The sequence below is a fragment of the Falco cherrug genome (assembly GCF_023634085.1).
Source record: "Falco cherrug isolate bFalChe1 chromosome 11 unlocalized genomic scaffold, bFalChe1.pri SUPER_11_unloc_3, whole genome shotgun sequence".
NCBI lineage: Eukaryota > Metazoa > Chordata > Aves > Falconiformes > Falconidae > Falco > Falco cherrug.
Window position 1 is genome coordinate 491,009 of NW_026599272.1, and position 27,855 is coordinate 518,863.

At 56.3% G+C, this 27,855-nt stretch overlaps 4 protein-coding genes across 6 annotated transcripts in view; 2 read left to right on the plus strand and 2 right to left on the minus strand.

The window, feature by feature from the left end:
- CHCHD5 (coiled-coil-helix-coiled-coil-helix domain containing 5) overlaps positions 1 to 7,198 on the plus strand; it is a 21,919-nt gene extending 14,721 nt beyond the window's left edge. Inside the window, exon 4 of the mRNA XM_055699988.1 lies at positions 6,342 to 7,198. The gene's annotated coding sequence lies outside the window, so the exon portion shown is untranslated. The remainder of the gene's footprint in view (positions 1 to 6,341) is intronic.
- The window catches only part of LOC102057726 (LIM homeobox transcription factor 1-alpha-like), a 24,809-nt gene extending 6,925 nt beyond the window's left edge, over positions 1 to 17,884 (minus strand). For both annotated transcript variants that reach the window (XM_055699982.1, XM_055699981.1), the window contains exon 1: positions 17,704 to 17,884. In XM_055699982.1, coding sequence (XP_055555957.1) covers positions 17,704 to 17,876 — 173 coding nt within the window. In that variant the 5' untranslated portion in view covers positions 17,877 to 17,884. The remainder of the gene's footprint in view (positions 1 to 17,703) is intronic.
- Positions 1 to 27,855, plus strand: part of UBL5 (ubiquitin like 5) — a 43,517-nt gene that overhangs the window by 11,111 nt on the left and 4,551 nt on the right. The gene's annotated exons all lie outside the window — the stretch shown is intronic.
- On the minus strand, positions 24,187 to 27,396 carry LOC102045844 (hepatic lectin-like). 2 transcript variants are annotated; one of them, XM_027800164.2, is made up of 6 exons: positions 27,259 to 27,396; positions 26,285 to 26,392; positions 25,907 to 25,981; positions 25,370 to 25,448; positions 24,900 to 24,995; positions 24,187 to 24,660 (listed from the first exon to the last, which is right to left on the minus strand). In XM_027800164.2, exons 1-6 carry the CDS (start codon positions 27,299 to 27,301, stop codon positions 24,525 to 24,527), a joined length of 537 nt encoding a protein of 178 aa, XP_027655965.1. In that variant the 5' UTR covers positions 27,302 to 27,396; the 3' UTR covers positions 24,187 to 24,524. The 2 variants fall into 2 exon arrangements, with proteins under 2 accessions (XP_027655965.1, XP_005435595.1); XM_005435538.3 differs by having other exon boundaries at positions 24,900 to 25,012; positions 25,370 to 25,521; positions 27,259 to 27,395.

A 27,855-nucleotide genomic window follows, 5' to 3' on the forward strand; every position in this document is an offset into this window, starting at 1 on the left:
GAATCCGTTTAAGTCAAGGTAATATTGTTTGGGTTGCCATAGGAACAAAATACATCTCCATTGCTGGCAGTGGGTTGCAAGGAGGCTTGGGAGGCTGTGCCGCGGGCCGCGGCTGCACGGTGTCTGGAAGCGGCTGCCTGCGGAAACAACGCTGAGGGACAGGCTGAAAAATAAGCGGGTTCTCAGGTTCGTAATGAAAAGCGCGTTTAGGAAGAGCAGCGACACAAGCCAGAGCTCTGCCTGCTCCCGGAGCAGCAGCAGGACCACTTCAATGCACCTGCAACTCACAACGACGACACCCCGCTTCTTTCAGAAAGACCCCTGGCCTGCCTGATCCTTACAGCCCACTTCTATTTTGTCCAGGTCCCCCTGTGTCCTTAAGACCTCCATTTCCCCCAAATCCCACCTGAGTTTGATTTCTGTTTGATATATCCTTACAGGAGGTGTGATAAGGCTGTCGGCTTTTATTCCTGTGAACAGTCGGAAACCATCCAGTGAGCAGAGGCAGGTGTGTGCACGCAGGAACATGTCCCTCATCCTTCTTCGTGAAGGGTGGCGAGGCGCTGGCACAGGTTTCCCAAAGAAACTGCGGATTCCCCATCCCTGGAAGTGTTCAAGGTCAAGTCGGATGGGCTTTGAGCAACCTGGTCTGGCAGAAGGTGTCCCTGTGGCAGCGGGGGTTGGAACGAGATGATCCTTAAGGTCCCTTCCAACCCACCCCGTGCTATGATTCTATGACTCTTACCAGCTTGCCTTAAGTTAATTACCTTGGAAAATAATAGAAATTTGATTTTCCTGCCGGGGGATTGCTCACCTGGCTGGAAAAAGTGTCAGCAGCCGGAAGGCGGGTGGGCTTGGAAGTGGGAACGTCTCTGGGAATTCGGCCATGGAGCAAGTAGGATGGTCGCTCCCAAGTCGGTGTTGTGAGAGAGGCTTGGGGTGACAGGGACCGGTCCTGGCAGCTGGTTCTTCCCATGGATGGACACGCGTGGCCAGAGAACCGGCGCTGGGGGCAGGAGAGCTGCCTGGCAGCCGGGGCCAGCGCACCTGTACCGTTCACCAGCTCCGAGACGGCACGTGTCACCTAAGCCAGGACGGAGGTGGATTGTCTCTTAGAGCTTTGGTGCTGGGCTGGAGGCCAGGGTCGCCAGCTGCCCACGCTTTCCTTGCCCGGAGGTATTTGACCCCTCTGCAGAAAAGGCTGAGCGCCTGCAGGAGCACAACCGGCACCACCCAAAAGTCCCGACGCTATTTCCCCCTTCCTCTTGGATGCCTGGACACCACGGTGATGCCTGGCGGTCTGAAGCTTGCTGAAATCTTGGTCCCAGCAGCATCTTGTAGCAAGGAGTGACATACCCTGTGAAAAACTATCGCTTTATTTGAGACCCTCCCCCTGCCTACAGCTTCACTATCTTCTTTTTACCATGAACTCCTTGCTTTGCTTTCTAAGAACAACATTTTTTTTTGCGATTATTTTCTCTTTTTTCCATTTAAAAAAATACTGGTTTTTGTGATTGATTTCCCCCCAAGATGTTCAGCAAAGTTGCAAAGTGTGGAGCAGCGAGAAGAGGAACCACCTGCATCCCTCTGGCTTTTGCCCACAGCCGAGGCGCTTTCAGATCTTTCTCCATCTTTTCAGAGGGTTTTATGGACTTCGTTCATCAGACTTTAGTCCTGGTAAAAAACACCCCCAAACTCTCCGTTAATCCTGGCAGAGCAGCCGTGTTGGAGCCGAGGGCATCGGTCTCTCGGCCGATGGCTCTGGAGAAGCGGCCACCCGGCTCCCAGATGGAGCTGAGCTGAGCAGTGACTTGTTTGAGAACCTCTCTGACCCGCTGTGACACGGAGAAGACGCTGACCCAGGCCTGGGAAGGGTAATTTGGCAGGCATACGATTGTCTCGATGGGATTAAAAGGTGTTAATGAAGCAAGGAATTAAGCTGGGAGGCCTGTGCTTGGTGAAACGAGCTTATTTAGTTAGGGTTTAGTCAAAATGAAGCAGTCCAGGCTTAAGCGAGGTCTGTTTACTTAACATTGAGCTGCCAAATCCATTGTTGCTGTCTGAAATATTGCAGTGGAACTTGCAAAGCCCCTTTCCAGATTTTGGGCTGGGGGCTTGACAGGGAAGGGAACACACAAGGGAAACGAGGAGGCTGCGGCGGCACAATATGCGCTTTCATTCCCGACTGCACCAGCCATTTCCCCTGGGTCGGCGATACAGAGCGGCACCAGGGGGGAAAAGAAATTTTCCTTCTGCTTAATTTCTGACTTTTCCCAGCAATGTTTGGGTCGGAAAGAGGAGGAGTCATTTGGGGGCAACAGTCACCTTTGCTCTCCGTTGCCTCCAAAACTCTTTGCGGGGTTACATGGGTAGATTTATGGCCAGAAAGGAACTTTGTGATCATGTCATTGTGCCTCTTGTCAGAAACTGCCGAGACTCAAACTTTTGCAAACCTCTGATGTGAACCTGTACGCCAGAAAAGAAATCTTCAGAAGTCAAAGATTACCAAAGCCTGCTGCCTGCAAAGTTCTCCCCCGAGGAGTGGAAAAAAACCCAAATTTAAAATAACAGGCGTTAGTCACCTCGCTTAAATGTTTCTCTAAAAGGCAGAGGGATGAGGTAAGAGTCGAAGAGCCACCATCACACTGCTGCCGTTGCATCCTCACTGCCACACAGCGTGAACGACCCAACCTTCTCTCCCCACCCCTGGAGATACCCCTGGAAATACCCCTGGGAAAGGATGAGGGCAGCACCACGGTTGTGTGGAGCAGGATTTGGGGATGGAGCATGCAGCCAAGAGATCTCCCCGCAGTTTTGCATCTAGCACCGTGAGCAGCATTTTGTGTCATCGCCCTGGGTTCTAAAGAGTAGCCAAAAAACCCTGCGTCTTGCAAGCGTGGTCCTGCTTGGCTGGACCCTGTAAATGCCTTTGGCATCCACCAAGGTAAGAGGTGCAAGCTCTGCTCCCTGGGCTTGATTCTGTTCCTGTCAGCGGTGAAAACATGCTGGGAAAAATAATAAAAAAAAAAAAAGCCAACCGCTAACGCCGCCGAAAACCTAAACCACAAGCAAAACAGAAAAGCAAAACAACACCGAAGAGGTTCCCAAAGCCGGAGAGATTCATAAATATTAAAGTGACACAAGTGAAATGCTACTGAAAGATTTAATACTCTGCTGCTGCTCTGTCCCTCAAGGGGTTAAACCCCCCACTGCGAGGATATTACTGCCAGCACGGTGGCACTGAGCCATCACCATATAATCTGATGAACTCTTTTATTAAATTTCACAGGCCTGTCTTCTTTATTAAAATCTCCCAGAATTCATAGGGCGTCTGTCATATCACTGCTGAATGCTAACAAAAAATGTGGGTTGGGGGTTCTTTTGGTGTTTTTCCTCCCCCCCCCCCCCACACACACACACACCCCCAACATGCTTTTCCTTGAGTACTGCCGGGGAGGGGTTGTGCTGGGGTGTCTCTGTCAGGTGGGAAGGACGGTGGGAAAATACAGTGGGAGAAGGGGGTTGTGTGGTTTTGTGAGCGTGTACCCCCCCAAAAAAACATCCCACTCCACCGCCGTTCCCTGAAAAGCTCGGTGGAAGGGAAAACGGGTCCTAAAAATGAGTTTTACCCGTCTTGGTACCCATCTGGTGCTTGCTTTCCCAGTGGGACCGCTCGGGGCATTGCAGCCCTTCCCAAATCCCGCTGTCCCCCACGCCAGGGGCTTCTGCAGTGATGGGAACCGCGTGGCCACCCAGTGCAAGGACCGTGTTCGCTGGGTGTTGTTGCTCTCGATGGGAGCTGGTATTCCTCGCCGCTCCCGAGGAAGAAACCGAGCAGGCTCCTTCCAAACCCATCCGGAACGGAGGGACGGCGGCAGTACGCGTACCTGGAGCCATTCCCTCCTGCCCTTCCCTTCCAGCTGCTAACACTGCACGAACAGCCTGGTTGCCTTGCGCTCCCAGCCCTGCCGGAGCTCCCCTAAGCTGAAAATACCCCCCCATCGCTGGGGGGATGCGGTGGAGGGGGTTTCAGCGTCGGCATTGCCCTTGCCTTGCCAGGCAGAGGGAAAGATCTTCCTGCTCTGCTCTAATCCCATGCGAGGCTCGCTCGGAGCTGGGGGAAGATGGGATTCAACCGCTGGATCTCTCCAGACCTGCGCTGGACTGGAACTAGGCTGCAGCTTTGGGTTTATTCTTTTGAGAGTGTATTCTAAATGCTTGCTTTTCTTTTTTTTTTTTTTTTTTTTTTAATATTTCCAACAGATCGTGGGAGCCCTGAGCCGAGCGGGGATGGGCACACGCTGGGCAGGGGCAGCATCTATTTCTCCGGGTTTAACCCGTGCAATTTCCCGCTCAACTCTCCTGGGGTCCTGCGCTTGGTGCTTTTTCAAGGATACTCTGCATGCTGTCGGGAGCAAAGCCACTTGCCAGTGCAGGAGTGAGGAGGTGGGTCCTGCCCCCAACCCACCTGCCCACCTCTTCTTTTTGAAATCGTTTTCTTTTCCCAGTGCAGAGAGCTGGTGTCATGCCTTGGCAAGCCACCCCGCTCACAAGCGGGCTCTTCCTCCACGCTGAAGCTCTTGGGAAGCTTCAGCCCCTGGTTCAAAAAAAAAAAAAAATGGGAACTGCACCTGGATGGGGATTCCACCTCTGTGGGAAGAGACAAAATTTCTGGCTCTGTATCACCGAGACAGCACCTTCCCGCTCCCCCCCTGAGAAGGGAACCGTCGGCTCCTTTCTTTCTCCTCTTTTTTTCCACCCTCTCCGCTCAACAAGACGCGAACCAAGAACTCGCTCCAGGTCCACAGGTTTCAAGTTGGGAGTTCTCAATTCATATTGATTTTGCCCTGCCTTATTGCGCGGCTCCGGGAAGCCTCCACATCTCCATTAGTATGCCTGGCAGGAGAAGGCTTCCTTCGCTTAGTAGCTAGGGGTGATATTACCCATCCTGATAGTATCCAAACTCAATATCCTGTTTCTCCTTTTCTCATTTCCTGTTTTCAGGTCTGAATGCCGGCGTTGTCACAGCGAGAGGGGGGAAGGCAGGGGGGAAAGAGAGACAGCAGGACAGTGTGTGCACGGGAGAGGGAGGGCTGGCGGTGGGGGTATTGATGGGGGGAGGTAGGAGGGCTGCAGACACTTTTATTACAGATTTAATAATGACAAAAGAACATCATTAAACATTCATTAGAATTATTTAATTAAATTTTACTTTGGGAAGGGGGGGCGGGGTGGAGAAAGAGATTAGATATGATGTAAAAAGCAATATTGATTGAGAAAAGAACAAGCTTGGGAGATGCGATTTAAATTAAACACCGCGCTCTCGCCCTCTTCTCGCTGTTGGAAAGGAGGGAGGGGGCGTGCGGGGGCACGGGGCACCGTGCCTGGCCAGGGCTGCTCCTGCCTCCAGGAATGACATTTAGCTCCAGCCCGTCCTAACCTGGTGACCGGAGCCGACTTTCCTGGCAAAACGCCTCTGGTACCCCCTGGAGCTGAGTTGGGCCAGTGATGAGCTGGAGGTTGGCACTTGGCCATTAAAAAATGTTGTCCCTGTCTGTGCCCTGCTAGATTTTTTGGGAAGTTCTGGGCATATCCCCACCGTTCCTGTTGTGATTTAGGAATAACAGAGCATCCTCACTGCAAGGGTTCAAAATAAACCCTCCTTTTAAGCAGGGCTCATTTTAGAAAGTATTAAAATGCTCGGGCAAAAGAGCCATGGTCCAAGAGATGACCAGGGCAATATTTCAGCAAAAAATAAAAATAAAAATAAAAATAAAAATAAAAATAAACCTGCATTAAGGATTGAGAGAGGTACACCAGGAGCAACCTCCAGAAAACAACTTGGATTTAAAGTTGCCTTAGCGAGTGATCTACTACAGAGAGCACGCCAAGCTAACACTGTCAGCTTTGCGATCCCTCTGCATAGATGCTCCTGACCAACGTACCAGTCCAATATAATCCAGATTTTAAGAAATCTAAAGAGATTTTTTAAGCAGTGAAAGCTTTAAGCTGTCAATGGGAACCCACCGGTGTAAATCAAGAAACCAGCTGACTTCACTGGGAGGTCTCCACGTACAGACCAGCCTGACTTGGGATGGAGGGGGTAGGAATAAAGAGAAGGGAAGGGAAAAGTTGTGAGAAGAAGGGAAAAATAAAAAAAAACCAACCAAGCCAAAGCCTCAGGGAACAGGTCACAAACCACAGCGTGGAAAGCACTTAAACCGTGCCCCAAAATCTACCCTGGCACTGCAAGGGAATGACGCCGCTTTTTGGAATGAACGTCACCCATTTAAAAGCATATTGTTAATTAAACTTCTGCATATTTTTTTTTTTTTTAACAGGTCAAGCTGCTTTTTAGCTTCATCTTTCTCCTGGCACCAGCAAAACCACAGCCAGGAATTGGGAAAGGGTTTTGGGATGCTGCTTCCCCATGCCAGGCTGACCAGCTCCGATATTACCGCATCGGCAAGACCCTGATAATGGAAATAAACTCTGTGAGCAGTCAAAGATGTGTGAAGCTGCCACCGAGATAGTTAGGATAAACTATAATTAACCACATTTAAGCTTAATTGCATTAAGGGGGGGTGGAAATGAAAGCTGGAAGCAGATTATGGATCTGGTTTATAATTCAATTTGTGCAACAGCTAGGAGAGAAGAGGCCACATTCTCCAGCGGCGTGTTAGCAACGCGGGAGTCACGGAGCTACTAGAGCTCTGGAGATGAGCAGTGAGCAGGAACAGCGGAGGGAAAGAGGGGGAGAGGATTGGGAAGCAGGAGGTAGGAAAATACCTGGGGAGAAAGATGGGAGAAAGACTTAACCCTGACTTTTAGGGTTCTGTGGGGCACCAGCCACGCTTGTTCAGCGTTGCCACCTCTCGCCCTTGTTTCTTTAGCGTCTGGTTTCACGCAAACTTCTCAAAGAAGGAGGTGGAGGACGAGGAAACGGGGGTGATAGATGACGAGTGCTGCACTTGCAGTGTTAGACACGTTTGGTAATAAAGGCGATGTGCTAACAGGGGGACAGCAGCACCTCTGTGCTTCATAAATCACTTTCCCTTAAATCCTTGCCATCAGTCGCGCCAGCCGTGGGCTTTCCACTTTGGTGCAAACCCTTTGCCGAGACCAAGTGCCTGGAAACCCCTTCTGCTGGACCCTTCCTAAACCACTGCGGATGGAAAGAGAGAAGAACAGGCTCTGGGCTCCCCGGCCACGCTCCAGGCATCTCCTAGTCTGGGAGAAAAGTGTTTTTCTTAAAGCAGTAACAGTTCAGGGCTCCCCGTCGGGATGCTCGTGCTGCAGGGCAACAGCTCCTGCCCGCCTGCCTGCTGCTCCCAGTGCCACAGCCCTGGCACGGCTGGAAGCCTGGAAACTGGCTCCAGGAGTTTATTTCTGGCACCTTTGCCTTCACGCCTGCCCTCTGGTGGTCCCTGGTTCTGGACTGAGAGGGATGCTGCATCCAGAAGTGGGAGCACGTTCCAGCCTCCCACCCTTCGGAGCCTTCGAAACCATCAGAGCCCTTCCCGGCACGCTGCTTGAGGAGCTCTGGCGCTGGGAAAGTCGATGGGGTGGCGTGTCGGCATCCCTGCAAACAAGCTGCAGCGCTCGGTGCGTGCAGGTAACATCCAGACCCCGCTGCAGCGGGAGGAGAGATGCTCCAGGCACCGCCAGGGGAACGGAGGTGCCGGGATGCGAATAGCATCCGAGATGCTGGGATGCCAGTAGCATCGTCACCCTGAGCTCTGACCCTGCTCCGTGCCCGCTGGCCCAGCCTTCAGCAACCCCCACTCCTCACCCAGACACCGGGGCAGGAACCTGCCAGCCCAACTGGGGCTGTGCTGGCTCTAAACCCGGTTTGTCTTGGGGCAACACCGGCAGCGCACAGCGAACCCTCAGCCTTACCCCACCGCCGAGCAAACCTACCCCTTCCCCAGCCCAGCGAACTGTGGCCAGCCCTAGAGCAAGCCGGGGGGGGCTCTGCCAGCTCCCCGATGGCAAGGTAAAAGCTGTAGCCCGTCTGTCAGCGCCACGCTAATTAGCAAAGCCCCGCAGAGCAGGCTCTCCATCCCTGCGCTTCCCGGAGGCTGCTTGCCCGCTGGACCATATCCACCTCCCCCAGCCCAGGTGCCAGGTGGCAGCATCCTCGGTAGCTGTGTTGTGCCCATAAAGTCTGGAAGGGATCAGAAACCTCTTTCCCTGGAAATCCCGAGTTGGATAAATATAAATTGGATAAACCCTTGGCACCCACCCGATTGCCAAGGTGTATCTGTGTGCTCTGGCGTGGGGGGGGGACAGTCCCTCAAATTATGGTTGTGGACTCTGATACCTGCATATTTTTCCTTTCCCTCATCAGAAGAGAAAGCCAATTCTTTTTTTCCAGGCAGGCACAGCTGGAATGAGATGCTCACAGGGCTCTGGATGCTGGATGGTTACAAAAACTCTGCCCAGGAGTAGCATGAAAGTTGGTGCTGCGGGATCCAGGAGAGACTCGAGGCCATGGGACACGAAACACGGAAGGAAAAAAAAAAAACCAGCCCAAAAGAGAAAAAGACTATCTATCCAAGTAAATTACATTTAATTACACTAGAAAAATAATGTGCCACCCATAAAAAATAAAAGTTCTTCCTTCCCCACGTATTTCCCCCCCTCCATTGGAAAAAGAATCCAACGGCAATGGGGAACAGACAGCACGTGGTGGCTGGTTTCTTAATCACGCTCAAGGCGCATCTGCATATTTCTTTCATTTTGCAGTGATTATAGAGTTAGTGTTTAATTTCCTGGGCCCTGTGAACAAACCAATGCAAGGGAACAGTGAGAACTGGGGTAGGAATAGCTTTGTGTAATTAACATCATTAATCATCAGCCGGGCTTCGCTCTCAGTGGGAGACAGGGCTCAACCACCCGCCCGACAAGGAAGGAGGAGATCCTTGGGATGGGGAAAAAGGCAGGAGGGATCCTGCAGGATCCCCATCTGTGGGATGGGGTTGGTCACTGAAGCTGGGGGGAACTGGTCCCGCTCCCCGGCAGCATCCCACCCCGTCCAGGGAGATGCGGAGCTGCAAACACACCAAAAGGACCATCCCAAAAGGACCCCGGGCTCCTTCCCCAGCTTCAAGCTTCCCACTTTTTGCACGACTGAGGTCCTGCCTGGTCCTCACTGGTGGACCAACCTCCCCAGTTTGGAGGAGCGAAGCGTCTACCAACAGCTGCAGATGCTCCTCGCAGGGCCAGCGCCAAGCACCCCTCGCCCTGTGAAAGGTGCCACCCAAGGGTGCCCGGACTCAGTCCCATCACCCAGCCCGGAGGAGCTGGAAGGAGTTGCCAGCTCTTTCCTTCCTCCATTCCCTCATTTCCCCTCTTGTTACTGGTGGAGGTCCCCGCAGGGTCTGCTCGGCGGGCACGCGGGCTCCATTCATCACTGCCTCGTCAAGGGGGCTCATTATCTCATTTATTTGCTCCCTTTCCAGAGCGCCGCCACTTTTCATTACCTCTCTCCAGCCTGATGGAGCGGGGGGGCCAGGAGAAGACATGACTCGGGGGGGGGACACCCCATTGCTCAGCAGACAGAGAAGCTGCCTGTAGTGGAGCAGGAGGGACGGATCCTGCCTGCTCCGGAGCATCAGGACTGGGATGCCCAGCAGAGGCAGGAGCAGCGGCGCTTGGTAAAGCCAGGTGGGACAGGCAACCAGAAGCGCCTTTGTAAGAGCAGCAGCTATCCTCAGCTCTTGCAATCCATCACGTTTTGTCCTCGAGTCCCTCTTTTTCAGGTTATAAATACATCTCAAGCACCATTTTTTAAAGCCCTCATACTGGGGAAGCACTCCGATAATTTCTGAGCTGCCTATAACCCAATGTCCCGAATGCAGCAAAGGGGAGGGAGAAGCTTTTTTACTTAAAAGCCCAAAAAATCCCACCACGAGAAGAAAAAAAAAACACCAAACCACAAATTCTTCTGGTTTCAACACCAATTTCATCATTTCTAGGGTCTGACTCCTGCTCCTGGAATGCAATGGGGTTTGCACACAGCGCCTGGGCTCGCTCTTGACCACCTCCCATCCCGGCTTCTGCAACCCAGGAGATCTTTGCTGGGAGAGGAGCCCTCCCCCATGGGTTTAAACATTAACCAGCTTGCTCAGAAGAGTTGCCAAGGGGCTCGCTCTGGGTCAGTCCCCAATATTTGGGCAGGGAGGGTGTCGCTCCCTTGGGCAGGGAGGAGCAGGGCTGCTAGCTCCTCCTGGGCTGCACCACGCTGCTCCTGGGGATGCACAAAACTCGGTCCCCTCCACGTCCCAGCCATCGCCTGTGCCCCCACCTTACTCCACCTGATGAGAAAAGCCAGCTAGTTCCCATTTTCCAGCAACTCCATTTGTATCGCATCACTCGCCTCTTCGCTGGGCTTTTCCTAACCTGCACAACCCCTAAAATTGCCCAGAACGGTCCAAGGTCTCCACAGGATGATGCTGGATGTCACTCCAGGCTACCGAAACGGCCATTTGGCCACCGTGCACCAAAGAGTCTGGTCTCGGGGGTCCGTGTTTCCTACCTCTGCTCTCTGAGCATCCCTGCTCCACATGCCGGAGCAGCGGAGGTTATCTACGGCGGGTTTCAAAAGGCAAATGAGCTGCTCTGGGTTCAGCAGGATCCCCCCAAACTTTGCCCCCCCCCAAACCTTGGCCACCCCAAACTTTGCGTGGGCTTTCAACCCCACTCGTGGCTTGGCAACATTATCTCAAGTTGAAGTGCAGGGCTGGGTTCTGCCCAGCTCGCCCAGCAAGGATGAGAACAGCTCTGAGAGGATGCTCGAAGGGATGCAGGCAGAGCCCACGGCTGGGATGCGATGCTCAGACCCCTCCTCAACCTTCTGGCCTCCATCCTACAAGCAGATGGAGAAGCCAAAGCGATGCAGGTAAGGAGCAGGGGACTGTGAGGGTGCTCGGAGGACTCGGTCCGTGCTCAGCTGTGCCGGTCACGTGCCGGCAAAACGCTCGGCAATGGAGAAGCTGCAAGTCAGGTTCGAGCCAAGTTCACCCCGTATCTCGACCGAGAGGACGAGCAAATCAGCTCCACATGGGCAAGAGGAGAGCGCGGAGGAGTGGGGGAAGGCTGCCAGCGCGAGGCTGCGGTTCAGATCCCTCCTGACAGCTCCCCCGGCAGCCCCCACATCGCCTGTCATTCCACAAAACAAACTTCAAAGTAAACAAGGCGCCCCGCACCCGGCCGTTACAGCCACTCTATCATTGCTCAGGAGGATTTTTCCTTCCTTCCTTCCCCCCCACCCCCCACCCCTTTTCTCCCTCCCCCCCCTTTTTTTTTTTTTTTTCCCCCGAGCCGTTGCATTGCCACAAGCTGCCCGGAGCTGGATTTACAGGGCAGGTGCCTGAGCAAAGCGCAGGAGAGCTGGCTGGGCCCCCGGCAAGAGGGGAAGAGGAGAATTTCACAAAACCCTTCAGATGGTGGTTTTATAGGACAGGGACGGCAGAACAACATCCATCTTCGGGCTTAACATTTCATCTCCAGCCCAACAGCCCGTTCCTTCCCCCACGTTCAGCTGCAGCTGCTGGCTTATCTCTCCATTAAAGCATTTTCCTCTTTATTGCGCAGTTTCACATGAGAAGGAATAAATGCCAGATGGGTCTCCCCGCCGGGTCACCACGCCGCAGCCCAGGGCGACACGGGATTCTGCAGCTTGGGATTCATCCTCGGCCAAATCCAGGAACTTTGGGAAGTCAAGGCCAAGCATAAATACTCCGGGGGATAAGATTTCCAAGCGGGAGGACTGAGACTTTGCCTCCCTGGAAATTCCCATGGTGAAGGCACAAAGGTGCTGAGCCTTCGAAAGCGCCCGAAGCACTAGCTTCCAAAAGGGGTTCAGGAGCTGGAGACCCTCAAGGGGGTGGTTTTGGAAGGGCGGTGAGATGCTTCGGGGCACAGAAGGGGGATGGAACAGAGCGTGCCGGGGGGCTGCAGCCCTGCAGCTGCTGGGAAAACCAGAGTGACCCCAACACGACGGCCAAAAAAGCAGCGTTGGAGGCTGAGGTCTCTCCACGTGGAAATGCCGTCACTGGCCTCGGGTCAGGCACGCGCCCGCCCGGAGGAGGAGACGATGCTTCTCACATCTCTTTGCAAAGATGTTTTGAGCTGGTTACTCTTAACCACAGCGGTCAAACCACCCCCATCCCCCACCCAGTGCCTGGCTCCTGCCTACCCGCACAGCAGCCCAAGCCAAGACCCTTCAGGGGTCCAACTCCTCTGCTTCAAAGCACCCAGGGACCCTCACCCTTCGCCAGGATGTGGGTGCCACAGTGCTCAGCCCTTCCCTGCCACGCCAAGCAGTGGCTTTCCAGCTTCCCAGTGCCTTCCCAGCACCTTCCCAGCACCTTCCCAGCTTCCCAGTGCCTTCCCAGCTCCGTGCCCCTGCCTCTCCCAGCCACCCTGAAGAAACAGGCAAGCCATGGTATTTTTATTTCCATCCCCATCGCTGCCAAGCGCTTGCATCAGTGGCTCTTTTTTACCAAGCGCAGGGCAGATAAGATTGCAGCGTGGAGTCTTGAGAGGATGCTGCCAAACTTCTGGAAATCGGTGGAGCCTCTTCCCAGCATCATCCTCAGATGCCTCTTTGTTCCCTCACCAGCTCTTCCCAGCAGCACCGGCTGCAGAAGGTCACAACTTCCTTTTCCACATGGGTTTTCCAGGAAGCAGCGTTGTCCCTCCACTAATATTTCAGTGGAAGGTTTGACACGGGAGAGACGAGCGGGGAGGGAGCGCGTGGAAGTGGTTTGTGTGGCATGGGATGAAGCAAGGAAGCATCACCTCAGCACCAGCCACTGACAGAGCCCAGCCCAGCCCTTCGGTGCCATGGCATTACTGGAATCGCCAGCATCTGTGGCGACCAGCAGTGACGTCGGGGAGCTGCCGAGCTCCGAGGAGCTCCCTGTCCCAGGCGGGGAGAAGCTCACAGCGTTTCCCAATGGATCTGGAGTTTGCCAGAGCATCATTGTAGTTATTTAGGTCCCTCACCAGAGGCAGAAGGAAAGGCAGCAGCCTTGGAGCCATCCCCTTCCTAGGAGCCATCCCCTTCCTTGGAGCCATCCCCTGCCTTGGAGCCATCTCCTGCCTTGGAGCCATCCCCTTCCTTGGAGCCATCCCCTGCCTTGGAGCCATCTCCTGCCTTGGAGCCATCTCCTTCCTTGGAGCCATCTCCTGCCTTGGAGCCATCCCCTGCCTTGGAGCCATCTCCTTCCTTGGAGCCATCCCCTGCCTTGGAGCCATCTCCTTCCTAGGAGCCATCCCCTGCCTTGGAGCCATCTCCTTCCTTGGAGCCATCTCCTTCCTTGGAGCCATCTCCTGCCTTGGAGCCATCTCCTTCCTTGGAGCCATCCCCTTCCTTGGAGCCATCCCCTTCCTTGGAGCCATCTCCTGCCTTGGAGCCATCCCCTGCCTTGGAGCCATCCCCTTCCTTGGAGCCATCTCCTGCCTTGGAGCCATCTCCTTCCTTGGAGCCATCCCCTTCCTTGGAGCCATCCCCTGCCTTGGAGCCATCTCCTTCCTTGGAGCCATCCCCTTCCTTGGAGCCATCCCCTGCCTTGGAGCCATCCCCTGCCTTGGAGCCATCTCCTTCCTTGGAGCCATCCCCTGCCTTGGAGCCATCCCCTGCCTTGGAGCCATCTCCTTCCTTGGAGCCATCCCCTGCCTTGGAGCCATCTCCTGCCTTGGAGCCATCTCCTTCCTAGGAGCCATCTCCTTCCTTGGAGCCATCTCCTTCCTTGGAGCCATCCCCTGCCTTGGAGCCATCTCCTTCCTTGGAGCCATCTCCTTCCTTGGAGCCATCTCCTTCCTTGGAGCCATCCCCTTCCTTGGAGCCATCCCCTGCCTTGGAGCCATCTCCTTCCTTGGAGCCATCTCCTTCCTAGGAGCCATCCCCTGCCTTGGAGCCATCCCCTGCCTTGGAGCCATCTCCTTCCTTGGAGCCATCCCCTGCCTTGGAGCCATCTCCTGCCTTGGAGCCATCTCCTTCCTTGGAGCCATCCCCTGCCTTGGAGCCATCTCCTGCCTTGGAGCCATCTCCTTCCTAGGAGCCATCTCCTTCCTTGGAGCCATCTCCTTCCTTGGAGCCATCTCCTTCCTTGGAGCCATCTCCTTCCTTGGAGCCATCTCCTTCCTTGGAGCCATCTCCTTCCTTGGAGCCATCCCCTTCCTTGGAGCCATCCCCTGCCTTGGAGCCATCTCCTTCCTTGGAGCCATCTCCTTCCTAGGAGCCATCCCCTGCCTTGGAGCCATCCCCTGCCTTGGAGCCATCTCCTGCCTTGGAGCCATCTCCTTCCTTGGAGCCATCCCCTGCCTTGGAGCCATCCCCTTCCTTGGAGCCATCCCCTGCCTTGGAGCCATCTCCTTCCTTGGAGCCATCCCCTGCCTTGGAGCCATCTCCTTCCTTGGAGCCATCTCCTTCCTTGGAGCCATCTCCTTCCTTGGAGCCATCCCCTGCCTTGGAGCCATCTCCTTCCTTGGAGCCATCTCCTTCCTTGGAGCCATCCCCTTCCTTGGAGCCATCTCCTTCCTTGGAGCCATCCCCTGCCTTGGAGCCATCTCCTTCCTTGGAGCCATCCCCTGCCTTGGAGCCATCCCCTGCCTTGGAGCCATCCCCTGCCTTGGAGCCATGCCCTGCCCCGCTGCAAGGTGGACGGAGCCACAGCCGGTGTGGAAGCAGCTCTGGTGTTTCCAGCCATGATCAAAGTTCTCCGTGCCGAGAGATAACCTCCAGCATGCTCGCCCCTGCCCCCGGCTCCATGGAGCGATGCCACTTGCCTTGTGCAGCCAGACGGGAGGCTGCGGTGCTGGCTCATCATTCAAAGTCCTGCTCGGAGGAGCAGATCCTGCACTCCCTTCAGGTTCTTCCAGCTTATCTCTTGTTCCTCAGATGCTGAAGGAAAGGGGGTGGCCAGCAGATGGGCTCCCACTGCTCCGGCTCACAGCTGTCAGGGATCAGCCTTAGGGGAAACAAGGGGCTGCTTGTGCCACGTCACACACACCCCCACCCCCCAAAAAAAAAAAAAAAAAATGCCACTTGGGGCTCACGGTGGCCACCAGGGAAGGCAGAACTGGGGAGATGAGGCTGTCCTTAGAGGGAAGCCCCTCTCCCTGTCCTCCCAGACTCATTTCCAGTGGCTGCTCTGCTGCAAAACGTGGGGGTGCCCAGACCAGCTCCCTGGGCTGCCCGATGCCCCTCGGGAGAGGACGTCACCGGTGCTGGAAGGAAAGCGAAGGGTGAAAGCTCCACTTTTTCAACCAGTGAGGGCGACAGGGTTTGCCAGTGGCTACAGAGCCAGGCAGTGGCAGAGAGGAGATTTTTCCATCCTCTGTTCACCTCCCAAATGCGTGAGAAATGCTCAGAGAAGCACCTGAGCTGCTTTGGCAATAAAAGTGCATTTATGACCCACTAAAGTCAAAAAAACCCTTCACTGCCTTAGTGCTGGGGCAGGATGCAACCACGCCACCAGCGAAGGTGCTGCTGACACTTCTCCCATCTCCAGCGCTGCAGGAGTTTTGCAGGCAAAGCTGATAAATTTATCACGATAAATCGAGAAACCTGACATTTCGGAGAATGTCACCTGCAGCAATAATTGTATTTTATCAAATCACACAGCCCAGCGATATGCTGTCCTACAGCCCCTCCAGGGTTTTTTGTTGTTGTTTTGGGTTTTGTTGGAACAAAAAACCATCCCCACCACCACAACCCAGCTTCCCGCTCACGAAGTGCCCCCAGCCCCTCCAGCTTGGTGGGCCGCTTCCCTCTGGTCAGCTCCGTTTGGATTCACTGAGCACTCAAACGCCACATTCGATCTAAGCAATTAAAGTCCTGTAACAAGCGGAGGAGCGCAGCCGCCCAGTCTTCTGCTGGATGCCCTAGCAAGGTGTTCAACAGCAGATGAAGTTGGACAAGATGATCCTTGTAGGTCCCTTCCAACTGAAATACTCTTTTCTCTTGCCTTGCCTTCTCTTGCCTTGCCTTGTCTTCTCCTCTTGTCTTCTCTTCTGTTCTCTTGTCTTCTCCTCTTGCCTTGTCTTTTGTCTTCTCTTCTGTTCTCTTCTCTTCTCTTCCTCCTCTTTCTCTTCTCTTCTCTTCTCTTCTCTTCTCTTCTCTTCTCTTCTCTTCTCTTCTCTTCTCTTCTCTTCTCTTCTCTTCTCTTCTCTTCTCTTCTCTTCTCTTCTCTTTCTCTTCTCTTCTCCTTTCTCATCTCTTCTCTTTGTTCTTCTTTCTATTTCTATCCTATTCCATTTATTTTGTTCTTTTCTATATTATTCTATCCTATCCTATCCTATCCTATCCCATCCCATCCCATCCCATCCCATCCCATCCTATCCCATCCCATCCCACCCCCCCATCCCATCCTATCCTATCCTATCCTATCCTATCCTATCCTATCCTATCCTATCCTATCCTATCCCATCCTATCCTATCCTATCCTATCCCATCCTATCCCATCCCATCCCATCCCCCCCCATCCCCCCCATCCCATCCCATCCCATCCCATCCTATCCTATCCTATCCTATCCCATCCCATCCTATCCTATCCTATCCTATCCTATCCCATCCTATCCCATCCCATCCCCCCCATCCCCCCCCATCCCATCCCATCCCATCCCATCCCATCCTATCCTATCCTATCCCATCCCATCCTATCCTATCCTATCCTATCCTATCCTATCCTATCCCTTTCTATCCCATTTCTATCCTGTTCCAAACACTTGGTGATGCCGACCCTCCTGAAGACACGGGATTGCCATCGCGAGCAGCGCAGAGCCCGCCACCCTTCCATGGCGAAGACAGGCACAGACGTGTCCTCCCCCCCCCCGCCCCCCCCGGCCACGAAAGCATGCAGAGCTCGCCAGCAGCTCCCAGGTACGGTTGGGGGACATGGGGACATGTCTACGGGGGCAGCGTGCCCGCTCCCGGCCGCGTCTGGTCTGTCCTTCACCCCACGAGCAGGGAGCAGGACCTTCCCTGCCAAGCAAAGCTCCTCGGGGTACATCTGCCGGCCCAGGATGACAAGCGCTTTCATCTCCTGGGTGGCCCTGGACATCCCTATTTCCTGGAACAGCATCCCAAGAGCCAACCGCTGGTGCTTCCCTCCTCCCCAGCCGACAACTCATCCCTCCATCCTCTTCATCCCGGCCACGCCACCACATGCGACCGAAGCGAAGCACTTCTGTCCCCATGCGGGACATGCTGTGCCCATGGTCACCTCACCAGCCTATGTGCCACCACCATGCCCCTGGTCACCTCACCAACCTACGTGACACCACCACCACGCCCCTGATCACCTCACCAGCCTACGTGACACCGCCATGCCCTTGGTCACCTCACCAACCTACATGCCACCACCATCGCCATGCCCTTGGTCACCTCACCAGCCTACGTGCCACTGTCACCGTGATGCCCCTGGTCACCTCACCAACCTACGTGACACCACCACCGCCATGCCCTTGGTCACCTCACCAACCTACGTGACACCACGATGCCCCTGGTCACCTCACCAACCTACCCACCATCGCCACTGTGATGCCCCTGGTCACCTCACCAACATATGTGCCACCACCACCACCGTGCCCCACCGCCCCCCACCCTTCTCGAAACACCTCGAGCCTCCACCACAGCCAAAACCGAGCCAAGAGGGATGGCAAACCCAGGAACAAGTGGAGGACACTTACTTCTCGTAGTCGTGCTTGCAGTAGAGTTGCCGGTTGCGGCAGTAGCAGGTCCCGGAGAGCGGCTGCAGGCAGACGGTGCATTTCACGCAGCCCTCGTGCCACGAGCGCTCGTTGACCCGCAGGAGGAACCGGTCAGAGATGGGGGTGTCGCAGCCAGCGCAAACCTCCCGCATTTTGGAATCCGAACCTGGGCAGCAGGGGAGAAAAAAAAAAACGGTGTGAGAAAAGGTTTTCCTGTGCTGGGAGGGATCGTGTCCTGCAAAATCCGCATCTGCTTTTGGGAGGGGGTGATGCTCAGCCTCACGGAACTCCTTGCCATCGCCCACCGTTGGGTTTTGCTTTTTTTTTGTTTTTCATTCCAAAGCCACGTGGTGTTAGTGTAGGAGAGTGGGGAGGCTCAGTGTGGAGGTTTTTTGGTGGAAAATCAACGTCAAAGCGGGCTCTGAAAGCAGCAGTTTTGGGGTTTCTCCAGGTTCTGGGTGATAAATGCCAGGTGAACCCCAACCCCTCCGCTCTGGCACCATCTACATGGCAAAGGACGGGGAAAACACACGTGGGAACGGGAGAGCGAATCCATCCGTGTCCCACTGGGAGAGGGCGGGGTGCTGAGCGTGTTGGAAAACTCCAGGTCGGAGCACAGAGCTGCATCTGAATTGTGTCCAGTTTCACCCCACATTTGGTGCTAAAAGCTGCTTAAAAAAGGCTCCCAGAGCAGTTGGGGAGATTTTTCTTTTTCTCCTCGGTGTTATCAACAAGTAAATCTATGGCTGCTCTTCAAAGGCTTTGTCACGATAACTTCAAGGTAGAGGAGGGAGAGTAATAAACACACTATCTGGTGCCTCAGATCTGGGTTGCAGGCTGAGCCAGGCAGTGGCACCGTCTCCCAATGTCCGCAACCTCCATCCTGCCAAGCTCCGTGGGGTTTCGGAGCATTTATCCCTGTCCCTGCTTTTATCCTCCTGTAAACTTCTGGATCCTGGGATAACACCTGCCCGAGCCCCCTCCAAGGCTGGGGAGGGTGATGCCGTCCCACGGATGAAGCTTAAACCTGGTTAGAAAACCTGCTGGGGGCAACCAAGGTCTTCTACTGCACCTTGGAGGAACGTGGGGTTGAAGGGGGTGGCTAAGCCCGGCTCTGATTTGGCCACCGGCCCAGGGTGAGGAGGCAAAGCCAACAAGGAGCGGTGGGAAATGGCAGGAGATGTGTTCTGGGGGAGAGCCACAAGGCTGGGAGACACAGAGGAGCCCTCACCCAGCCGCATCTCCAGGAAAAGGGGATTTACTTCTCCGGGAACACGCAGAGACCAGCCCAGCCCTGCAGATCTCCCCCCTCCCCCAGCTCTGGGAAGCAGCCCTTACACCTGAGCACCCTCCCCCACGGCTGAAGGTCCCAGCCAGGTCCCTGCACCAGCCCCCCAGCTTGCCAGCTCCCTGGACTCGGGGAAGCTCACATCGGTGGCGGGAGCACGGATGAGTGGAGCAGGACCACCACGGTGGAGGCAAAAGGCGAGCAGAGAGCATCCGCCAGCAGGAAGCTTCCTGAAGGTTTTTTCCATCCGATTTTAGCCACGGATGCTTTCCCGAAGCCCCCAAATCATTTGAAACCACAGCAGAGGCTCTCTGCCTTGAAGGGCGCTGCCGTCCTTCCACCCACGCAGGAGGGGCTGTTTACAGGGAGTAAATTTGGGCGAATTGGGGCTTTTTCACGCAGGCAAAAAAATGAGGTTTGGGTTTGGGTCCTGTGTCTCCAGCATCCCAGCCGGCATCCCAGCCGGCAGAGCCTGCGGGCACGTGCCCGGGCGATGCCGGCCGTTGCAGCAAGCCAAGTCCTTTGCAGATCTCAGGCTCCTTAATGAAGTGCTGGCACCTGGAACTGGGGTGACAGCATCAGCTGGAGGGGACTGGGACCCTGAGACCCCCCCGGCAGGTCGGGATCCAGCAGCTGGGGAGCAGAAATGAGGCTTTTGGCTCAAGAAGAGGAAAACTGAACGTTTGCCACGCTGCTGGGTGATGCCGGAGCAGCAGCACAAGAGCAGCTCTGCAATGCCAGGAGTGGCGTGGGTGGCCGAGGCAACATCCTGGGGGCTGTGGCACGCACGGAGCTTCCCTATGGATATTTATCCCATGCCGAGCCTCCACTTCTCACTTTTCCCTCTGCTATTAACCTCTGCCATCAAATATTTCCACCCTCTTGACTTTCCACCCCCCCCACCCCACCCCAGGCTGAGCGTCACCACGGGATCAGCCAAGCCTGAGGGGGGTTGGAGGCATCTGGGATTAAAATCCCTCTCTCTTTCATTTAGGGGGGAAAAAAACTGGGAATAATCTAATAAGAAATCAGTTTGAAAGCAGATAGTTAATTCGCCAGGGAGCTCTGGCAACGTGGGATCAGGTTAAATAGGGGAGACACAAAACTTCAGCCCCGGGGGTGTTTGTCCCTCTGGATTGGTGAGCACAGCAGCGGGATGCCAAGGATTTGGGATGTCAGGGATTCAGAGTGCCAGGGACTCGGGATGCTAAAGATACGGGATGCCAGGGATTCAGGATGTCAGGGATTTGGGATGCTAGGGATATGGGATGCCAGGGATTCAGGGTACCAGGGATTTGAGATGCCAGGGATTTGGGATGCTAGGGATATGGGATGCCAGGGATATGGGATGCAAGGGATTCAGGGTACCAGGGATTTGGGATGCTAGGGATATGGGATGCCAGGGATATGGGATGCCAGGGATTTGGGGTGCCAGGGATTTGGGATGCTAGGGATTCAGGGTACCAGGGATTTGGGATGCAAGGGATTCGGGATGCTAGGGATATGGGATGCCAGGGATTCAGGGTTCCAGGGATTTGGGATGCTAGGGATTCAGGATGCTAGGGATATGGGATGCCAGGGATTTGGGGTGCCAGGGATTCAGGATGCCAGGGATTTGGGAATCCAGGGATTCGGGATGCCAGGGATTTGGGGTGCCAGGGGTTCAGGGTGCCAGGGATTTGGGATGCCAGGGATTCGGGGTGCCAGGGCTTCGGGGAGGTGGGAGGCAGTGGGATCCTGCCTGTGGTGCCCCCTCACACCTCAGTCTTGCTCGCCACAAGGCCACAATGCTGTAACACAACGGGAGATGAGCCAGCGATCCCGAGCTCCAGGGGGGTGAAAAATCCCAGGAAAACTGTCGGCTTGCCCGAATCCCCCCCACAGCCAGCCCGGGGAGAAAAAAGCAAAACTGAAAGTAAAGGAAATTCTGCTTTACGCTGCCCTGAAAGCATCAGGCTCATAAAAACGCAACAGTTTGGATCCACAAATACGTGAAGGAAGAGCAATCCCGACCCACCATGTTCTGGCTAGGAAAAGGGACAACGAGGGGGACCCCACCTTGTTCTCCTGGGAAAAGGGAAAAGGGACAACGAGGGGGACCCCACCATGTGCTGGCTGGGAAAAGGGACAACGAGGGGGACAGGAGTGAGCCCAACTTCAGCACCCAGCATCAGGATGGAGGGGAGGCAGCTCGGGCGCTTCACCCCAGCGTTATCCCAAATGTAATGCCCGCATCCATGGGGGCATGGGAACCCCCTCCCGGGATGTCGTGGGGGGATGTCTTGGCTATAATTTAAATTTGGGATCGGCAAAACCATCGCCCCTGGCTGGGAGGGTCGAGGGCCACGCGAGCACAGCCTGGCCCTGCCGCGGGCTGCTCCCTAAAGTCACCGAAAAAACGGGATAAACTCCAAAGGGGTTTTATCCAGGAGGTAGGGATGGAGGCTGGCGGTGTTCCCATCCTTTTCCCGGGGTTCTGTGCCGGTGCTGGGCGCCGGTAAGGATAACCCCAACCCACAGAGCCGCAGCGGTTCTGAGGCTGCCGGATGGCAAAGCCGAAATCCAAGTGGAGCCGGGGGAGATGGCCCCACCGACACCCCCCCCCCCCTCCCGGTCACCCCAACAATCCCAGGGGGAAGGATTCTCCTCGCTGAAGGAATAAAGCCGGCGGAGGAGCCGGGAATGCCGCTGCCGGCGGGTGGGATCGTAGGGTTGGGGGGTCCCGCAGCAAGTTACGGCCACACCGAGACCCCCGCAGCGGTGAGGGCGTCTGAGGATGGGGGGGTGGGCACGGATGCTGTCTGATGGGGGGGTTGGGGGGGGTCCCCGCTCTCCGGTGCGTGGCACCCGCTGCCGGGCTCCCCGGTACTCACCGAAGCCCAGGACCGGCGTTGCCTGCTGCAGGCAGGATGGAGCCTCCTCCGTCTTCATCGCGGGGGCTGCGGGCGGAGGGGGGGGCGTTAAGGACCGGGATCCGTCGCCCCCCCGGGGGGTCGGGGCTAACCGGTGCCTCCCGCTCGTTTTCCGCGTCCCGGAGCTCCGGTGAACGAACGGTAACGAAATCACGGCGGCTGCGGCGTCTGTCCCCCCCGCTCCCCCCGGGACCGATGGGGTTAACACCGACCTTGCCCCCCACATCCTCGGAGCCCACCGGGGGGGCTGCACCGGGGGGGAGCGACCGCGATCCTCCCCATCCACCCCCTCCCCCTCCATTCCCCGTCCCGTCCTGGCGGCCCGACGGGTCCCTGCGCTGCCGGTGCCGCCGCTCCCGGACGGGGCGCCCCCCCCTCCCCGTGTGGCCCCCTCCCCCCCACCCCCGGAGCATCCCACCCGTCGGGCACCGGGAACCGCATCCCCGCCCGCCCCGTCCGCGCTCGGGCACTTACCGGGATAAGGCTCCCGGTGCCGGTCCCGGTAGGGAGGGGATGGGAGAGGAGCGGAGCGGGGAGCGCCCGTGTGCGGGGCAGAGCGCGCAGCCCCCGCCCGTGCCCGCGCCCGCCCGCGCCGCCGCCCCCCGCCCCCCCCCGGGAGCGCGCCCGAGCCGGCCGCGCGCAGGGGGCCCCATCCAGGCGGGACCCCCCCCACCCCCCAGCCGGACCCCCCAGGAGGGACCCACCCCCACCCCCTAGCCGGACCCCACAGGGGGGACCCCCACCCCCCCCCCCAGGCGGGACCCCCACCCACCCCCCAGGCGGACACACCACCCCCACCCCCCTTGGGGGTGATGCCCCCCGGTAAGCCCAAGAGGCGATACCGACGGCGCCCCCCCCCCGTAGCGGGTGTCGTGACAGAGGCAGCGCGTCTCACGACAGGCGCTGTCGCAGGGACGGGGGAGGCTCCGCGGGGTCCGGATGGTCGTGGGGGTTGGGGTTGGGGGGGGGAGGGGGGGGGGTGGGGGGGGTGTCCGCGCCGCCCGTGGTGTTAATCCGCCGCGTCGCCGCTCACCGCGGGGCTGCCGGGGTCCGTCACGACAGACGTGTCGCCGACAGGGCAGGCAGAGGTGCGGCCGCCCGCCGTCGGGGCCGCCGAGGGCATCGGCCGGGGAGCTGGGGGGGGGGGGGGGGGCAGGGGGGACTGGGGGGACCGGAGGGGACCAGGGGGGGACCCGGGGGGAGCTGGGGGGGACCGGGCCGGGGGCTGCCGGGGTGGCCCCGGGAACAGGGGACCGGGGGGGGTGTCCCGGGGGGCGGGTGCGCTGGGTGCTGCCCCCCCCCCCCAGGGACCGAGCTGTACTTGGGTTGGGGAGCACGACCGGACACCCCCCCAGTACCGGGTGACTGAGAGCGGCTCCCACCCGCTCCCCACAGCGCACACCCCTCGTAGTGCGTGCACACGCGTGTGCACACCAGCCCCTCGCAGTGCACACACCCCTTGTCGTGCACGCACACGCGTGTGCACACCCCGCCCTGCAGCACACACACCCCACACAGCGCACGCACACGCGTGTGCACGCCAGCCCCTCGCAGTGCACACACACATTGTCGTGCACGCACACGCGTGTGCACACCCCTCCCTGCAGCACACACCCCACACACAGCGCACGCACACGTGTGTGCACGCCAGCCCCTCGCAGTGCACACACACCCCTTGTCGTGCACGCACACGCGTGTGCACACCCCTCCCTGCAGCACACCCCCCCCACACAGCGCACGCACACGTGTGTGCACGCCAGCCCCCTTGCAGTGCACACGCACATTGTCATGCACGCACATGCGTGTGCACACCCCTCCCTGCAGCACACACGCACACTTTGCAGTGCATGCAAGGTATTTTGGGGGGAATCCAAACTACACCAAGGAAAAAGGAAAAAGTTAGGAAAACGATGGGGTTTTTCCCTCGCTAGGAAGCCCAAACCTCATTCCCACCTCTGAATTGGTGTTTAATGGTTTGACTGGAAACCAGTTTGATGGGAAAATCCCATATTCTGCCCCATTTGTCCCCATCCTGCCCCCAGCATGTGCCATCAGGCAGGAAGATCCCATATTTGGTCCCATTTGTCCCCAACCTGTCCCCATCCCGCTCCTGGTATGAGCCATCGGGCAGGAAAATCCCATCTTCTGCCCCATTTCTCCCCATCCCGCTCCCAGCACCGCTGCTGAGCTGCTCAAAACGCGTCTGCTGCCCCAGTTCCCCCCTACCCGTCTACACGCCCTCCTAGAAACAGAGAAACTTCATTAACCAGGGCACTAATTGTCCTTTATTAGGCTGAGCTCCCCATGGAGAACCAGGATTCCCAATTTTGGTTTTGGGGGGTTTTTTTGGATTCCTGATTTTGGGGGTTTTTTTGCTTATTTGATATTATTTTCATTAATTTTTTTTTTAAAGATACACGTGTGTGTGTATATATATATATAAAATATGGCGTAGGACCATCCGAATCCATCTCTGCTCTTCCTCAGGACAGCGTGGAGGCGAGGAAAAGCCGGGAGCAAGCGCCTGGATAGTATAAATTAAGGAAAAGGAGCCTCGGCGGTGCGGGAGCATCGGCCGCTGCCTCGGCGCGGGGCTCGGCTCAGGGGGGCAGAGGCTTCTCGCAGACGTAGTAGCACTCGTAGGTGCAGTAGACATCGTTCCACTTGCCCGACACCCAGAGGTGGGCACAATCCTCGTTGTTCCCGCTGTTGTTGGGTTCTCCCTCTTTCCAAAATCTGGGAAGAAAAGGATGGAGCTGAGAGAGGGCGGCGGGAGCAGGCGGCAGAGCCCTGGGGTTGGGAGAAGGGCAGGGAAAAGTGAAACCCGTTGGATTTTTGGGTGGGTTTAGATGCCAAATTTTGCTTCTGCTGGTGTGTTAGACCTTGTGGCCATGGCCGTGCCGGGGCAGGGTGGGGGAGGGGCATGGAGGTTTTGGGGTGATGGGTGGCAAACCCCAGGGCAGGCCAGCACTCACGTGAACGTGGTTTTATAGTCGGTCCCGTCGATCCATTCCCATTCCCCTTCCGAATTCTCATCCGTCAGCCCGATCCAGAAACGCTCATTCCTTGTCCTGAACATGATAAAATTCTGCAGCGGGGAGAGGAATCAGGAGGGAAAAGCACCGGGAAAAGGCTCCTGGAGCCGGCTGGAGCCATCTGAGCTCCGTGTTGGCTCCGGGAAGGGAGGTTCAGCTCTGCCCTTGGCTATTTCTCGACCAGGTGGAGGTGCAGGATTGGTGCCGGTGCTCAGCATCCCGCCCGCATCCAAGGGAAGGCAGGGATGCAGGCAGAGCAGGTTCTGCCTGCTCTCTGCTGGCTGATCCAAAGGATAACAGGACCAGCTCCCGGCTCCCGGGATGCTCAGGATGGCAACAGGGAGCCAAGGAGGCACAGGAGGATTTTGGGAATTCTGGAACTTTCCTGCCTGGAGCTGGGATTTTTTTACCTGCTTGGTGTAGCTGTCAATGACAGCCAGCCGCGAGTGCATCTCCTCGCACGCAGCCTTCGCCTTGTGCCAGCTTGTTCTGCTTAGGGAGAAGTAGTAACATTTTCCGTCAAAGTATTCCCATTCCCTGGATCCAGGTCCGCAGGGAAACACTGGGGAAAGAAGGATGGGAGGGAATTCAGGGGGATGGCACGGAGCTGAGCTGGGCTTATCCCACCAAGAAAGTTTTCCCAGCAGAGCTCCAGTGCCAAACTGGTCCAGACGCAGCGGCACGGTCCTGCAGCTCGGCATATTGGATTGCCGGGAAGGTGGCAATTAGCACCCCCCAAAAAAAAGGTGGTCGGGGTTTTGTTTTTCCTTATTCCCAGGAAAATTTGGTTCTTTCTAAAATAGAAATGTGTTGCTTCTGGCTCAGTGGCAAATCCAGTGGGGGACGGATGTGCCGCACCACCTTGGCAAAGCGAAGTAAATGATTTAGGGAACGCTTCGGGAATTATTTAGGGAGACCAGAGGGGAGGAAAAGCAGCCAGGACTTACGGAGCGAATCCCTGCTGGAGAAATTCTGTTTCTGTTCCGGGTGCACCTCATCCAGTTTGGAAGAAATGGCTGAAACTATGGAGAGAGAGGGAAAGATGCCAGATTATCGGTCGTGCACGCCGACTGCCCACGAGTGCCTCACCCCACCAAGGATCAAGACGGGATTTACTTTTCCAGCAGCCTATGGGGCAAAGAAATCCCTGGGAATTTAAAATCCTGGCTCAGATTAGCCCCAGAGGGTGGCACGGACGTCAGCGGTCACGCCGTGGGACAGTCTGGGAGCTCCTCTGGAATTAGGACCTGTAGAGTCCTCTACGGCGCTTGGCCTTCATCAGCCTCCTACCTGCCTAATTAATTAGTTCAATGATGTCCCAGTACCTCTGGAGAGCGACACAGCGAACAGGATGATGATCAGCAAGAAGGAGAGGGCCAGCAGCAAGTAGACGGTGAAAAAGGATCTCAGCTTCTGCTGGAAGAAGTTTCTGTCTTGAAAAGAAAACAAACAAACAAACAAAAAACCCCCAAAAAAAGATGTGACACATAATTTCCCTACGGATCACCAGGATTTTTTCATAGCTCTTCTGGTTCCGTTTATCAAAGGGTTAATAAATAACCCAGAATCGTTATCTCTTTGCTACAGGAGCCGAGGTTGTAGTGATAATTCCTGCTCAGATCCACCTGGGGAGCTGAGGGCACCCCAACGCAGGCGGCGACACGCGGCTCAAGGGCAGGGCAGGTGACATATAAAATAAAAATAATTTCAAGCTCCCACCACGTGTTAGGGGCTGTGACACATTTTTGGAAGCCTCCCAAGCTGTCTGGCGACCCTTTTCCAAGGGGAAATTGTTCTCCAAGTGATCTGGGGGGCTCTTTGCTGTCCTCAGGTGCCCTTCCTGGGGTGGGGGGACACCCATGGGAATCCCCCCCGGGTGGCAAGGATGACCCTTGGGAGCTTTGCCAGGGTGCTGGGCTGCTGGCTTTGGGAAGCTTGACTTGGGAAAGCTCCGGGAAAAGCCTCATTTCTCCCCGGTCCAGGACACTTGCAAGGTTGGAGCCTCTCAGGTGTTGCTGGTGGGGCACCACCACCATGACCAGACCTTCATCTCCATCAGCGCCCACCACCCAAGACCTCCGAGCCGCAGCAATGAGCTCCTCGGGGTGGGCTTCCCCACCCCCCCCAAGCAACTGCGTTAGAGCCGACCTAAGAGGAGAAGGAAGGAGAGCACGGACCTTCCTCTCCCTCGGAAACCACGTCTTGGTGGAGCCAGACCGCGCTGGAGGACGCAGCCTCGTTATCCCGGTTCCTCCTACCGGAGGAGGCGGCGGGTTGAAGCCGGCGTGGCTGGAGTTACCTTTAAAAACACGCAGATCGTTGTGAAGATGTTCCTCGTCCATCCCGGGAAGGGGATGCAGCTCAGCCCCAAGCAAACAGCAGCTTTTGCGCCGGGATCTCTGGTAATCGAGGACTTCCACTGTCCCTAGGGATGGTCAGTCCAAAGGTTATAATTGAACCAAGCTGTCCTATTGGTTTGGCCTCTCAAAATAGCCGCTTGGATCGTGTCCACTTCCAATAATTTGTTTGTCCCTGTTTGTTTTTTTCCTCCAGCTAAGCCAGGTGCCTTTTTTGTTTGCACTTTTCCCCATCCCTTTGGATTAAAGAAAAAAAAAACACCAACAAAAAATAATTCTCAAGTTTCTGAAGGTGTTTCCTCCACATTTTTGTGGTGGAAAAATGATTTGGGGTTTGGAAACCAAAGCTGAAGGCGCAAGCGGCGCCCCAACAGATGCGCTAGCTCCCAAAAAATATAAACGGATCCGGGTCCAACGCAATGCCGGTGTGGATGTGCATCCACGTGGGATGGAGGTGCAGGAGCAGCTTCTCAATTAAGGGTCGCTCCCCACAGTGATCCATCGCCCAGAAAGCGTACGGCCTCGCTGGGTTTTCTTTT